Source organism: Acomys russatus, chromosome 10 (assembly GCF_903995435.1).
Source record: "Acomys russatus chromosome 10, mAcoRus1.1, whole genome shotgun sequence".
Classification (NCBI taxonomy): domain Eukaryota; kingdom Metazoa; phylum Chordata; class Mammalia; order Rodentia; family Muridae; genus Acomys; species Acomys russatus.
Genome location: NC_067146.1, coordinates 2,002,474 through 2,014,995, shown reverse-complemented (window position 1 = coordinate 2,014,995; position 12,522 = coordinate 2,002,474). Strand labels below are relative to the sequence as shown.

General features: G+C 41.0%; 1 protein-coding gene across 1 annotated transcript in view; it reads left to right on the top strand.

Annotated features, from left to right (window-relative positions):
* Window positions 1-315: 315 nt before the first annotated feature.
* Mgam (maltase-glucoamylase) overlaps window positions 316-12,522 on the top strand; it is a 117,339-nt gene continuing 105,132 nt past the window's right edge. The window contains exons 1-3 of the mRNA XM_051151659.1: window positions 316-450; window positions 8,636-8,759; window positions 10,757-10,878. Of these exons, the coding sequence (XP_051007616.1) occupies window positions 8,636-8,759; window positions 10,757-10,878 (246 nt within the window). The 5' untranslated portion in view covers window positions 316-450. The remainder of the gene's footprint in view (window positions 451-8,635; window positions 8,760-10,756; window positions 10,879-12,522) is intronic.

Here is a 12,522-nt window from a genome sequence, read left to right as displayed (position 1 = left end):
TTAGAGTTGCTCCCTTAGTGCCGTGGTTATCAGCCTTCCTAATGCTTTTAGTAAATTTCTCATGTTATGGTGACCCCCAAACATAAAATTATTTTCAATACTACGTTAAAACTGTAATTTTGCTACTGTTATGAATCATAATGTAAATATCCATGTTGTGTGATGGTCTTACATGACCCTGTGACAGGGTCGTTGGAGCCTCAGAAGGATTGTGACCGACAGGTTGAGAACCATTGCTCTAGAGGAAGCCCGTTTACTAATTAACTAACAGTTGTGATCTTGGAAATGAAAGCTGGACTGTGATTTGCACTGAGAGGTCATTAACATCTCTCAGATTGGCCAGAAAGCAGTCACCAGCCCTTGGGCTGCTTTCTGTGGATTGCTCTCTTCAGCCTTTATTGCTAGGCCATTCTTCAGAGCCACTGCGAACCAGCTGCAGCAGACAATGAGGTTTGTCTACGAACTGCATATTCCTTTGCGGCTTCAGACTTGTGTGCCAGTGTGTGTGTCCAGGTTGGCATGAATCTGTGCCCACCTCCTTTGGTCAAAGTGCCTTTGATGTTTTTGTATGGACAAAAACAACAACCACCCAAATTATGCAAGCACACACTTAAAATTTAACTCATTTCTCTTTTCCCTGGACAGGTCTGTGTATCACATGTGTTTGTGTGTGCATTCCTCTGGATCTGTGTGTGATCCTTAGGCCTGATTATAGATACGTCTATGTATTTATTTGTGTGTGGTGGTGTTGCAGTGTGGCTAATAGTATCTGCGGTGAGATAGCAGAAATTCAGATTCTAGGAAGGACTTAGGAACGGTGGGGGGGGGGAAGCAGTACAGTTTGGAGTGGGATTGCAGCTTTGTGGACCCATCATTCTGAAAGGGTGTGGCGCTGTGCCTGAGAAATGGCAATTAGACCATCCCTGATAGTCACAACATGGGAGGCTGTATCACTATTTTATTGATCATATACAGACTTGTTTTAGGGAAGAGGCTGAGGTGATATGATATGTAATAGGTGATGTGTGATGATATTGAGATGAATATGTGAGGTAGGAATTAGGGAGATTTCATATGACCTTAGAGGGAAATCCCAAAGGGAATTATGCATATTTTAGATTGGTAATAGCAAGTGATACACAATGGAAGTGCCCAGGGGAAGAAGAGATTGTTACTGGCTTCTTTCCAGGGACAGTTATTATAGTTACTAAGTTGCTAGAGCCTACTAGACAGTGGGCATCTCTTTTCTGGCTGGCCACAGAAGTAGGAAGGTGTTACCATTGGGAAAAAAAGGAGGAGATAACTCCGGGGTCTCGTGGGGAAAAGCTGCCAGTGCAGTCCCTATGCTAGTCTGAAAAGTGGTTCTAATGTGGTTCAGGGGACTCCCGGTCTCTAAACTGTTGCTCTGCTGTCACAGTGTAGGGCAGAGAGCACTTAGGGGAAGTAAACAGGTTGGGTGCTACGGGGAGTGGTTTTTGGTCTGCTGTTCTGGGAAAGGTGCCTGGAGGAAGTACAGTGGCATTCTCTCTGGTGTCCCGAATTCAAGAAAGCCACCACCCTTTCACCCATGCTGATACTCTTGATTTAAACAATTACCCCCTCACAATGCGGTTTCAACAAGCTAATTTCTCCCTTTCCATTCTCAAATTAACTAGGGGATCATGCACTACCCTGCTAAGTACTGCTGAACGCGTTTGAGAAATAACCATGCTTGTTAGTGCCTCTGTACCCATCACTCTGGCTCTCTATAAAGCTTTTCACTAGAGTTCTTACTTGTTAAGTGATTTTTAAAAGAACGGCTTGGATCAGGCACTGGCTTTCCTTCAGAGAAGAAGCGATCTCCAGCTTTTAAAAGTCCTCACATTTGACCATGTCCCCTGGAGGGGGAGACCTGGTGGCACTCAGAGGAAGGACAGCAAGTAGCCAAGAAGAGACTTGATACCCTATGAGAATATATAGGGGGACGTAATCCCCCTCAGGAACAGTCATAGGGGAGGGGAATAATGGGAAAATGGAGGGGGGGAGGAATGGGAGGATACAAGGGATGGGATAAACATTGAGATGTAACAAGAATAAATTAATAAAAAAAAAAATAAAATTAAAAAAAAAAAAGATATTTACTCACTCTAAAAAAAAAAATAAATAAAAGTCAGCCAACAAAGCCACTCCAATAATTTGATCCCTACATCATTTACCCATTTGCTTTGCCCAGGTAGCTATAACAATGCCCATTAAATGAGGCTTGCCAATTGTTTATTCAAAAATGGAAAGTGTATGTAGGAGCCACATGGTTTATGTGCAATGTTAATCGTTATCTTTTCTGTTAGGCTTTCCTTGACCAATCTTTTTCTAACATTACGACTCTCCCCCGCTGTGTTTCTCTGTACTTTGTCTTGCTTTGTTTTCCAACAGGCCTTATATAGTGTAACTCCTGTGTTGTATATTTGGTTTGTTGCCTCTCTTTTGTATTCACAAGGACATTAAGTTGCATTAAGGGATATTTTTCTTTGTTTATTCACTTTACATCTTGGTCATAGCTCCAGCCCTCTTCTCCTCCCAGTGCCACTCACCCTCTCTCCCCTCCCCCTTCCCTATTCCTCAGAAAAGGGGAGCCCCTCTTCCCATCCACCCCGTCGCATCAATTCACGTCAGGACTGCATGTTTTATCCTCCCCTGAGACCTGGCAAGGCGGTCCTGCCAGGGGGGAGTGATCAAAAAGCTGGCAAGAGAGTCCATGTCAGAGATAGTCCCTCGCTCCCCTTACTAGAAGACCCACATGAAGCCTGAGCTGCCCATCTGCTACATCTGAGTCGGGGGCCTAGGTCCAGTCCATGCATGGTCCTCCGTTGGTACTTCAGACTCCACAGGTACCTCTGGGTCCTGGTTAGTTGGCTCTATTGGTCTTCTTATGGACCCCTTGTCACTTCCTGTTCCTTTTCTCCCCGCCCCCCAACTTTTCCACAAGACTTCCTACATTATAGCCCAAGGTTTGGCTGTGAGTCTCAGCATCTGTTTTGTAGCACTGCTGGGTGGAGCCTTTCAGAGCATGGCAGGGATTTTTTTTTTTTAATGTTTTGTTCACTGAGCATAACTGGCTCCTGCAAGAATGCCTGCAGGCAGTGGGAACTTAATAAATGTGGCAAACCAACAAATAAACTGCAAGCACGCTTCCCTTCCATCATTTAAAACCATAGCTTTGATAGTCTTATGATGAATAAATCAGAGAAATGATACACATTGGTAGCCTTTTCTTTTAAGTTGTAGAGTATATGCTGTGGGCCCTAAACTCAGAACGAACTGAAATTTACAGGTGCTTATACAAATCCCCCAGCTGCATGGAGACAGGAATAAGAGAAGTTTTGTTTCTTTTTGTAAGGCGTTTGGTTGTCTTTACATATAGGCGTGTCTCCTGCATCTTATCTAATTTAGAAACACTCATTTTTCATAGATATACATGTTTTATTGGTTTTGCCACACACTGTAGGTCTTGGTATAATATCAGTCTTGAAGGCACTGGCTGTGGTTTCAGGTTATCTTTTGACACATGGCTCTGTTACAGGTCTGGCTTAGGACTACCCAGTTTCTATAAGTCCCAGTTAATTCATTTGTGAAATGGAGAGGATAATTCCTATTGGACAATGGTTATGAGAACTAGAGAAAAGTATGCACGTAAGAAGTGCTTAGGCAGCTATGGTCTGCCGTCCAGCCCTGGGTAAAGAGCCAGAGGATGTGTGATAAAACCACAACCTCCCACAAAGTGTGAGCTGTTGTGCCCTGTGTGCTGTGGGTACAGCAGCATAAAGTACAGAGTGGAGGTGGAAAACTTGGCTGTGCAGTCCAAAGGGCAGCATTCTGGTCTTGGCTCCCCTCTTATCTGCCATGTGGCAGGTAATGCGATCTGCTGAAGCTCAATTTACTCATCTTGGGGGTGCTAGAAGTAGTTCTCAGAGGCTGTTATGAGGGTCACATATGAGACTTATGGAGAATTCTTAGCATATTTGTGTGATCATTGTCAACTATGATTGTCATTGGCATTACAACTTCAATTATATGCTGGCTTAAAAAAATCATATTCAATGAGTGATGACAGATTGCCCAGCAGCAGTTGTTAAAGACATTTTTTCCTTTAAAATACACTTGACTTTACTTTTTAAATTGGTCTCTTTTGGTTTTTCTCCATCTTATGTGCCCCTACCTCTATTTTCAGAGAGGAACAACTGTTTCTCTCATCCCGAAACTGAGAAGCCCTTCCATGGGCAGATATACCCAGTTTTCCTCCTAGCATGGGGAGCAATGACCATCTGGTTAGTCAGAGTCTAGAACCTTTAATGGGCTGAGTTCTGGGCACAGGGGTGGTGCTGTGGTTAAATGTGTCTTTCCTGCTGTGCCAGGGTCTGTCCTGATGAGCCCCAGCAGAAGGCTCACAGTTGGAAGCTGCACTGGGCACACAGTTTTAACTTCAAGAATGCCAAAGGCACCCATAGTCACACTTGTGCCATACTCTCATATTTCAGCTCCTATGTTAGTTGGTACTGTGGCAAATCCTACAGCTTACCTGACAGAAGTTACCCAGTGCTCAGGAAAAGTACAGTCCCCGGCCCTTTTTTATTTTTCATTCTTAAAAACAGTTTAAAAAATTGTGGGTAGGCTGATGGAACCCAGGCCTCACAATTGGTAGGCAGGCTCTCAAGTTGCCTCTTCACTGTAATGAAAAAAAAAATGTCATCTTATGTCATTGATGGTATTTGTCTTCTTACATCAGGGCTACATTCATGTACTAATTCTCTCTATATGTGGTTCTCTTTAGCGAACACACATGCCTGCATGTACGCATGCATGCGCATGCACATGCGCGTGCATGCACACACACACACACACACACACACACACACACACACGCACATACAGAGAGAGAGACAGAGAGAGAGAGAGAGAGAGAGAGAGAGAGAGAGAGAGAGAGAGAGAGAGACAGAGAGACAGAGACAGAGAGACAGAGAGAGAGAGAGAGAGATGGGGGCTTGGTAGATAGATAAATTGAGGAAACCAGTGGACAGTGTATGGAAGAAAAGGCCAGCACTACCAGATTTTACAAATGAGCACATGAATTTCCTGGCTTTCAACATGAGCTGTTTTGACCAGAATCTAAAAGTCAGTTTTTTTTCCTTACCTTCAAAAGACACAAAAACAAAAATTGAAACCCACACAAAACAAGACCTGGAGACAGAGATAGAGGTTGGTAGAAGGAATGGACTTTCTCAAGTCCAAGCTTGTAAACAGTAGACCTCTGTCTCAAGCCTCCATCCAGCAAGGGTGGGTAGGAAAATCCCAGAGGTAGAAGGTCTTTCTCAGTAGGGTGGGGACTCTCATCTTATTCTCTGAAAGTCAAAGGGCCTCTGGTTTGTACATTTCCTTTGTAGCAAAGATATTTTCTGTCAGTGTTTGTAGGCTGAGGAGAGGGGGGATGTATCACAGAATTTACGGTACCAGATGTGGTGAAGCAGAAGTGTTAGAAAACTTAGTGTCAGCACTAAAGGGTTAGAGGGAGAATTTAGAGAAGTAAGAAGTAGCAGGCTCCTCCTGCTGTCTTGGCATGACCTGTCAAAGCAGACTGAAGAGAACTGAGATCTGCCTTTTTGCAGGATTGTATGTGGGAACCACAATTGTAATGCTTCTCCCATTACTATAAGGATAACATCACCCCAAGTGTCATAAAGACCCACAGATCTGCTTTTGGGACTCTGAAGCATCAGTAGCCATACTTGTCACTCCCCCCCCCCCCCCAGGTCTTCAGCCGGGATCTACAGATAATAATAGTCTGGGAGCCTCTTTGGGGTGTTTGGGAAAAGCACATGGGATTTTTCTCATACTCACCCATGTTTACCACATGTTCATCATATTTTAGTTCTAATTGTTTCATGTACACAGAGCCCTCCTTGTGGATAGATAGTTGTTCTTATGGTGAAAAACCATCTGTGGATACATTGATTCTCAGATACACAACTGCACTTATGGGATAAAATGCCACAAATGGAACTCTTGAGTTATAGGCCCAACTTTAAGATTTTACCAGGATATCATGGGATTCATGATGTGTAGAGCTGTGCAGATGTTCTTTCATAGCTTCTGACAGAACATTTAAAACACTAGAATAAAGAACAGCCTCCCACATCTTAGCTGTCAGCAGTCACCAAAGAGAAAGAGCCATGGTTCCTCGGAATGTCATTCTAATGTCTCTTACCCTACTGTGAACATAAGACCACTGTTTGCCTTATTAGTTCACTTAATTATACTAAGTATGAAAAATATTACTAACCTCTGAAGGATTTTACAAGAAAGACAACTACTACGGGATTTTTTTTAAAGCTTGTGCTAATGTGAGCTATTGAAGACAATAGCTGAGGACACTAGAGTTAGGGCATTTTATTCTAGAAAAACACAAAATAATCCTTGTCAGAGAGGCCTCTGAGCCCCAAGTCCTTTTGTATAGTAAGAGACAATTATGCTCACTGTCTTCTTTTACCTGTATATGGGAAGTAAATCCTCTTATCATTTAGTCTCTGGGCAAAAACTGTGGAATGCTTCTGACTGGTGAGAAGGTATAGACTAGATACTGTTGATAGACTAAAGAAAAGAGATATAGGAATTAAAATTCTAAGTTATATGTCAAGGTCTGAGCAAAGAAGGTAGGGCACATTCTCTTTAAGCAAACAATGCAGAATTTATAAGCCAGCCTAAAAAGTAGTGGGTGGGGTGAGGAGGCCCTTGAGTGAGCAAGACTGATGCTCAAGGGTCTTTGTGTGCGTGTGTGTGTGTGTGTGTGTGTGTGTGTGTGTGTGTGTGTGCGCGCGTGCGTACATGTGATAACAGGGCAACAACACACTTAGAAGATAAGAAAGTCACATTAGAGCATGCTGATAAGAACAGAACTTCACAGAACGCATCATTGCTTCCCTTCACTTCCTTAAAGATGTTTTCTCTTATTACCACCACACTGGGCGGTAGGTTGCCCCACAGGAAGAACGGATATACAGCCAATCATAGTGAGAAGTTAACGCGTAATTTCTGTATTTTAAAAAAACAACAATTCCTGGGGATTGGAGAGGTGGCTCATCAGTTAAGAGCAATTGTTGCTCTTTCAAAAGACCTGGGCTAGACTCTCAGGCCCCCTATGGTGTCTTACAAATAAATTATTTGTAAATCTGGTTCCAGGGGATCTGCAACTGCAGCCCTCTTCTGACTTTTACAGGTCCCAGGCATACATATGGTGCACGTACATGCATGCAAGCAAAAGAGTCATACATAGAAAATGAAATAAATCTAAAATAAATTAAAATAAAAGATCCCCTTGGGGGGCCACTTTAGAAAGGGACCACTACTCAAACCAATGCATGAAGCTCTGGAATTCTAAAATCTTAAGTCTGGATTTCATCAACTCTCATCTGCACTATTGTTCCTAAATATTACACGCATTAGGAAGAACAGAGGTTCCTTGTAGATATGTGGTCACAGGCCAGGGTAGGGAAAGTTCAAGGGGAACCAGGGATATCATATTGTGCCAGAAAGGAAGAATACTACAAAAGGTTCCTAAGGATACGGCAACTTGAAGAGACTCCTTCTAGGCAAATATAGGAAGACATGAGAAGTAATGTTATCAGTGGATTAGAAAGAGTTAAGTGTGCTTAAACCCACCAACTTACGAAAATGATTAGAAGCAAATTAAATTCATTCTCCTTCAGAAGATACCAGAAAAACACTCATTCAACAAGTGGCAAATAAAAAGAGTTAAATGTTCATATCACCATCCCTTTGGGCATGGCATGCCTGTGAGCTGAATATAAGATAAGGTAATATTTCTATCTATAGAAATATTTCCTCTAGCAATGAAAGGATCAAAGAATCACAGAGTTGCTATTTCATAATTCTGAAGAGGATAATAAATATTGGAAACACCAATGGCTGCTGACACTACAAGAAAGAAAACTAGATTTTATATTTCCTGATGAAGACGCTCTACCATCTATACTCCTTTGCTACCGACACCATCAAAACTAAATATAAGAACAGTCTGAGTCCTATTAATTAATCTTAAATATAAGAGAAATATGCTAGGATGATGACAATGACATCCAAGTTATGAGGAGTGCGTACAGCAAGGCCCTTTTGATTTAAAAATGACTCAGATATAAACTAATTACAATATGTACATCTTACTTTCATTTTTGTTAGACCCAACATTTATTTTAAAAAATTATAGAAGTCATTTGAAAAGCATATAAAAGGTGGATTTTGCCACTGGGCCAGCATTTGGTAACAATAAGGAATTACTGTAAAAAGTATATAGGTGTTATGATAGCATTTTTTTGCTGGTTGTTTTGAAAAGTTCCTTGTGTTTAGAAAGTAAGTTTAGTATTTCCAAATTAAGATGTGTGAAATTTGAGATTTGCTTCATAACAACACAGGATCAGAGCAACAACTAAGTAGGAACAAAGGTAAAATGAAAATTTCAGTAACTGTTTATTTTTGAAAATTGGGTGGACGGTTTTGCGTACATTTGCGCTTTGGCAATAAATATGTGTGAGCTATAAGAAAACACCTGTAAAATCTAGACCTGCTCTCTCTCTCCCACTCTCTCCAGATGGCGAGACGCAGGTGTAAGAAGTTCAGCACTTTGGAGCTCGTGCTCATTGTCCTGCTGCTCGCGCTGTTCATCATCGCTGTGGTTCTAATTGTGCTCTTAGCCAACTCTGCACCGCCAAATGGTAACAAGTGACTCTGAGTCTCCCCCATGCCAGAGCAGACTCACCACCAATGGTAGAGAAGTCATGCTTTTATATTGCTTCGTGCGTGTATGAATGTGGATGCGAACGCATGCAGATCCTATGTGTCTTAATGAGTATCTATCAACCACGGCAGGTCAGAGGACAGGAGGCTTCAACACAGAAACTTTCATCTCCATGTTTAACTAGTGCGCTGGATCTAGCTCTACAATCTCAGAAATGTACTCGCTAAATGTTATGAAAAAGAATTATAATTCTTTTAATGTTGATAATGAACAATACGCTGTGTAAAAGGGAATATGTGCATATATATTGTGCATATATATATATATATATATATATATATATATATATATATACACACACACTATATATCTTCATATCAACTCAAATATTTAGGGTCCAAAATTTGTTCTTAACAACCTATTCATGTTTTTATTAAAAGGTTCTTTTTTTTTTAGCGAATATATTTCAAAATAAGGGCGAGAAGATGCTGAATGGTCCAGGCTTTGCTAACTGCCTCATTCAGGAACCACTTTTCATGGGAAGTGGCCGTGAAAGGCCAGCCTAGAGCTACGGCCAAACCATTTTTGTTCTCTTCTGCTCAACCCTCAGTTACATCAACTTCTGCTTTTCACAGAAAATAAGATTAGAGTCTTAGACATCATTTAACTTTTAAGTTTCTGTAATCCTGCTGAGGGAGCTAAAGACTTATGCAGACTCTGGCAGAAACACAAATTTTTAAATAATTTATTTATTTTTATTTTATGTGCATTGGTGTTTTCCCTGCATGTATGTCTGTGGGTGTCAGACCTTGTAGTTACAGACAGTTGTGAGCGGCCATGTGGTTGCTGGGAATTGAACTCAGGACCTCTGGAAGAGAAGTCTGTGCTCTTAGCCACTGAGCCATCTCTCCAGCCCAACAATGTGTTAAATGCATCATTTTTGAATTGAAAACTTCAATGCAAAGAAAAACAATCCGAAACAATTTTTTTTTGATATAACACCACTGTTGGTTTACTAAGGTCATATATTAAATAAAGCTTCTTCCCTATTTCAGAATACAATAAGAGTGTCCTTTATGCTTTTCCGATCATTACATCAGGAATCAACATTTTGTAGCCCTGGGGGTAGTTTCTAGACTTGTGGATTTATTTATTTATTTATTTATTTATTTATTTATTTATTTATTTATTTTTTCACTTGGAAGTTTAGATTTGCAAAAGAATGCCACTACATGGAAGTGTTCTATGGGACTAGGAATTGCCCGAGAAAACAGATTTGAAGTTGCCATATTTAAGGTGGTACTGTTACTGTGCTTTGTGTATACCCACAGCAGGGGTCCTCAGTCTCTTCTCTCAGGGCTGGAGAATGAGTATTCGAGTCAGGGCTACTGAGATGATGGTTTGGTAGTAAGGGGCACTTGCTGCCAAGCCTGATGATCTGAGGTCAATCTCTGGAATACACATGATAGAAAGAGGCAACTGACTCATGTAGGCGTACTTTGACCTTCAGTCTTTCGATTATATCTGTTATCACGTGCTCTATTGCCTTTGTAGCATAAAGTAGTTATCAATAAATGAGTGTGTTTGTGCTCCAGCAATACTTCATGTTTAGAGACAGTTTCACCTGATTTGACTGACAGGGTATAGTTTATTAATCAGTCTAAAGTGAAATTGGCGTGTAGCTTCACAAGCTTCTAATGATGGAGTCCTTCCTCTTGTATGTACCATATTTCGGGGGGGAGGGAATTCCAGGAAAGAAGGAGATAACGCTGGTATACACAGAGATAAATACAGTTAGCAAGAACCAAACAAGGTGTTATAAAGTGAAAAGGCAGAATTTTAAGCACACAGAGCTAGAGCACAGCCAAAGCGACGTTAACAGTGCTGGAAGTGCTGAGGAACCTGGTCCTGTTGAACAACTGTGGTCGTAGTTCTAACGTAATTTTCTCTATTTTTGTGATACGGTGTCCCTAGACCCTGACACAACTGGCACTCCAGACTCTACAGTCACTAGGACCACTCCTGACTCTCCCAGCTGCCCAGTGCTGAGTGAGTTGGAACGGATAAATTGCATCCCTGACCAGTCATCTGACAAGGTTTGTGTCATGCACCTTGCGCTCATTTAAGAATTCGTGTCATGAGAACAAAAAGGGCACAGTGACTCTAGGAGATATATCCCCACTACCTTAAGACTATCCCTACCCCGATTTTAAACCCCGACAACACCAGGCTGGAGACCAAGCCTGTGACACATACTATATGTCCCTTTGGAAAACATATGTTTTCCACACTATGTCTCCAACATCTGTGAAAAGATGGATGAGCCCAGACAGCATTACACTAAGTGAAATAACTCTTGTATAGAAATACAAACATTTTATCATTTCTCTTAGATACAGAGTTGTAGATTATGGTAGGGAATAGGAAAAAGCGCAAAGGTAGTGGTAAAAGATAACACAGTTGTGGTTAGAAAAAATAAAAATTTCAATCGGTTTGTTGTTCTAACAAGAGGACTATAATTAAAATTTTAAATTTTGCATACTTTAAAAATTATAAAGAGTGGGTGTTACATACTTTTGTCACAAAAATGATAGTTAAGTGAATGCATTTGTTAATTAAATTTATTTAGCCATATATATACACACATGCACACATATTTATGCTTCTTTAATTTGAAGAGTATTTATTGCCACCTGAGTTATATCTTTAATAAAAAGCCTTTTAAACAACAACAACAAAAATAGTTCATGTCATGGTGACATTTCTTCTCTTGTTTCTGTCTTCTTCCTTCTCTTTGTTCTTCTCCTTCTTTTCTCCCCTCATCTCCTCTTTCTCCTCCTCTTCCTCTTCTTCATGTTTTCTTCCTCCTTTTCCCCATTCCACAGAAAGTTGTGTGTACAGCAGCATTGGTAGCTCACATAAGTTAAACCTGTATCCATGTTTCTAAGGTCATGTAGCTTCCAGGGAGGAAGAGCTAAAACATGCCAGGCTTAGCATGTTATATCAGAATTTCAGATAAACAATGGTGATATTTTTTAGGGTAAGTATGTTCCATATAAGGTTTTAGACTTAGGAAAAGTGTACTTATCTTTTCTTATGTGGCTACACTTGATTGCAATCCTCACGTTTTTCACTGCCCCACTTCCTCCTGGCACCATGGCATTTCAAAGGTTATCTGGGATCATCTAGAATAAAACAAATCATGCATGTGCACAAAGCGTGGTCTAGCATAAGGGCAAAGTTTCAAGAGCTATACTTTGGAAGGAAGAAGGTAATTAATGTCAGAGTAAAGGGCTTTCCAGAACATGGCACTTCAGCCCAGCATCTTTAGGTAACCAGCTCATGCACATCTGAGAGTGTCGCGACAATAAAATCATTGCACGTGACCTGCCGTTCACAGGTACAGAATCAAGATAGCTAAGTGAAAACAGAGGATAGTCTTCTGAGTGAAGTCCAGATTAGCACTGAATGCAGTTTATGCCTGCTGCATGCTTCTTGGACACTTGTGGCAGCCTCCCTGTTCTCACTGTGCTGCAGTGATCTTGTGGTGTCCCAGAGAGGTGGCCTCCCTAATGCTGTGACCCTTTAATCAGCTCTTCATGCTGTGCTGACCCCCAATGATAAAATTCTTTTTGTTGCTACTTCATAACTGTGATTTTGCTACTCTTATGAATCATAATGTAAATTTCTGATATGCAGGATATCTGATATGTGACCCCATGAAAAAGTTGTTTGATCCC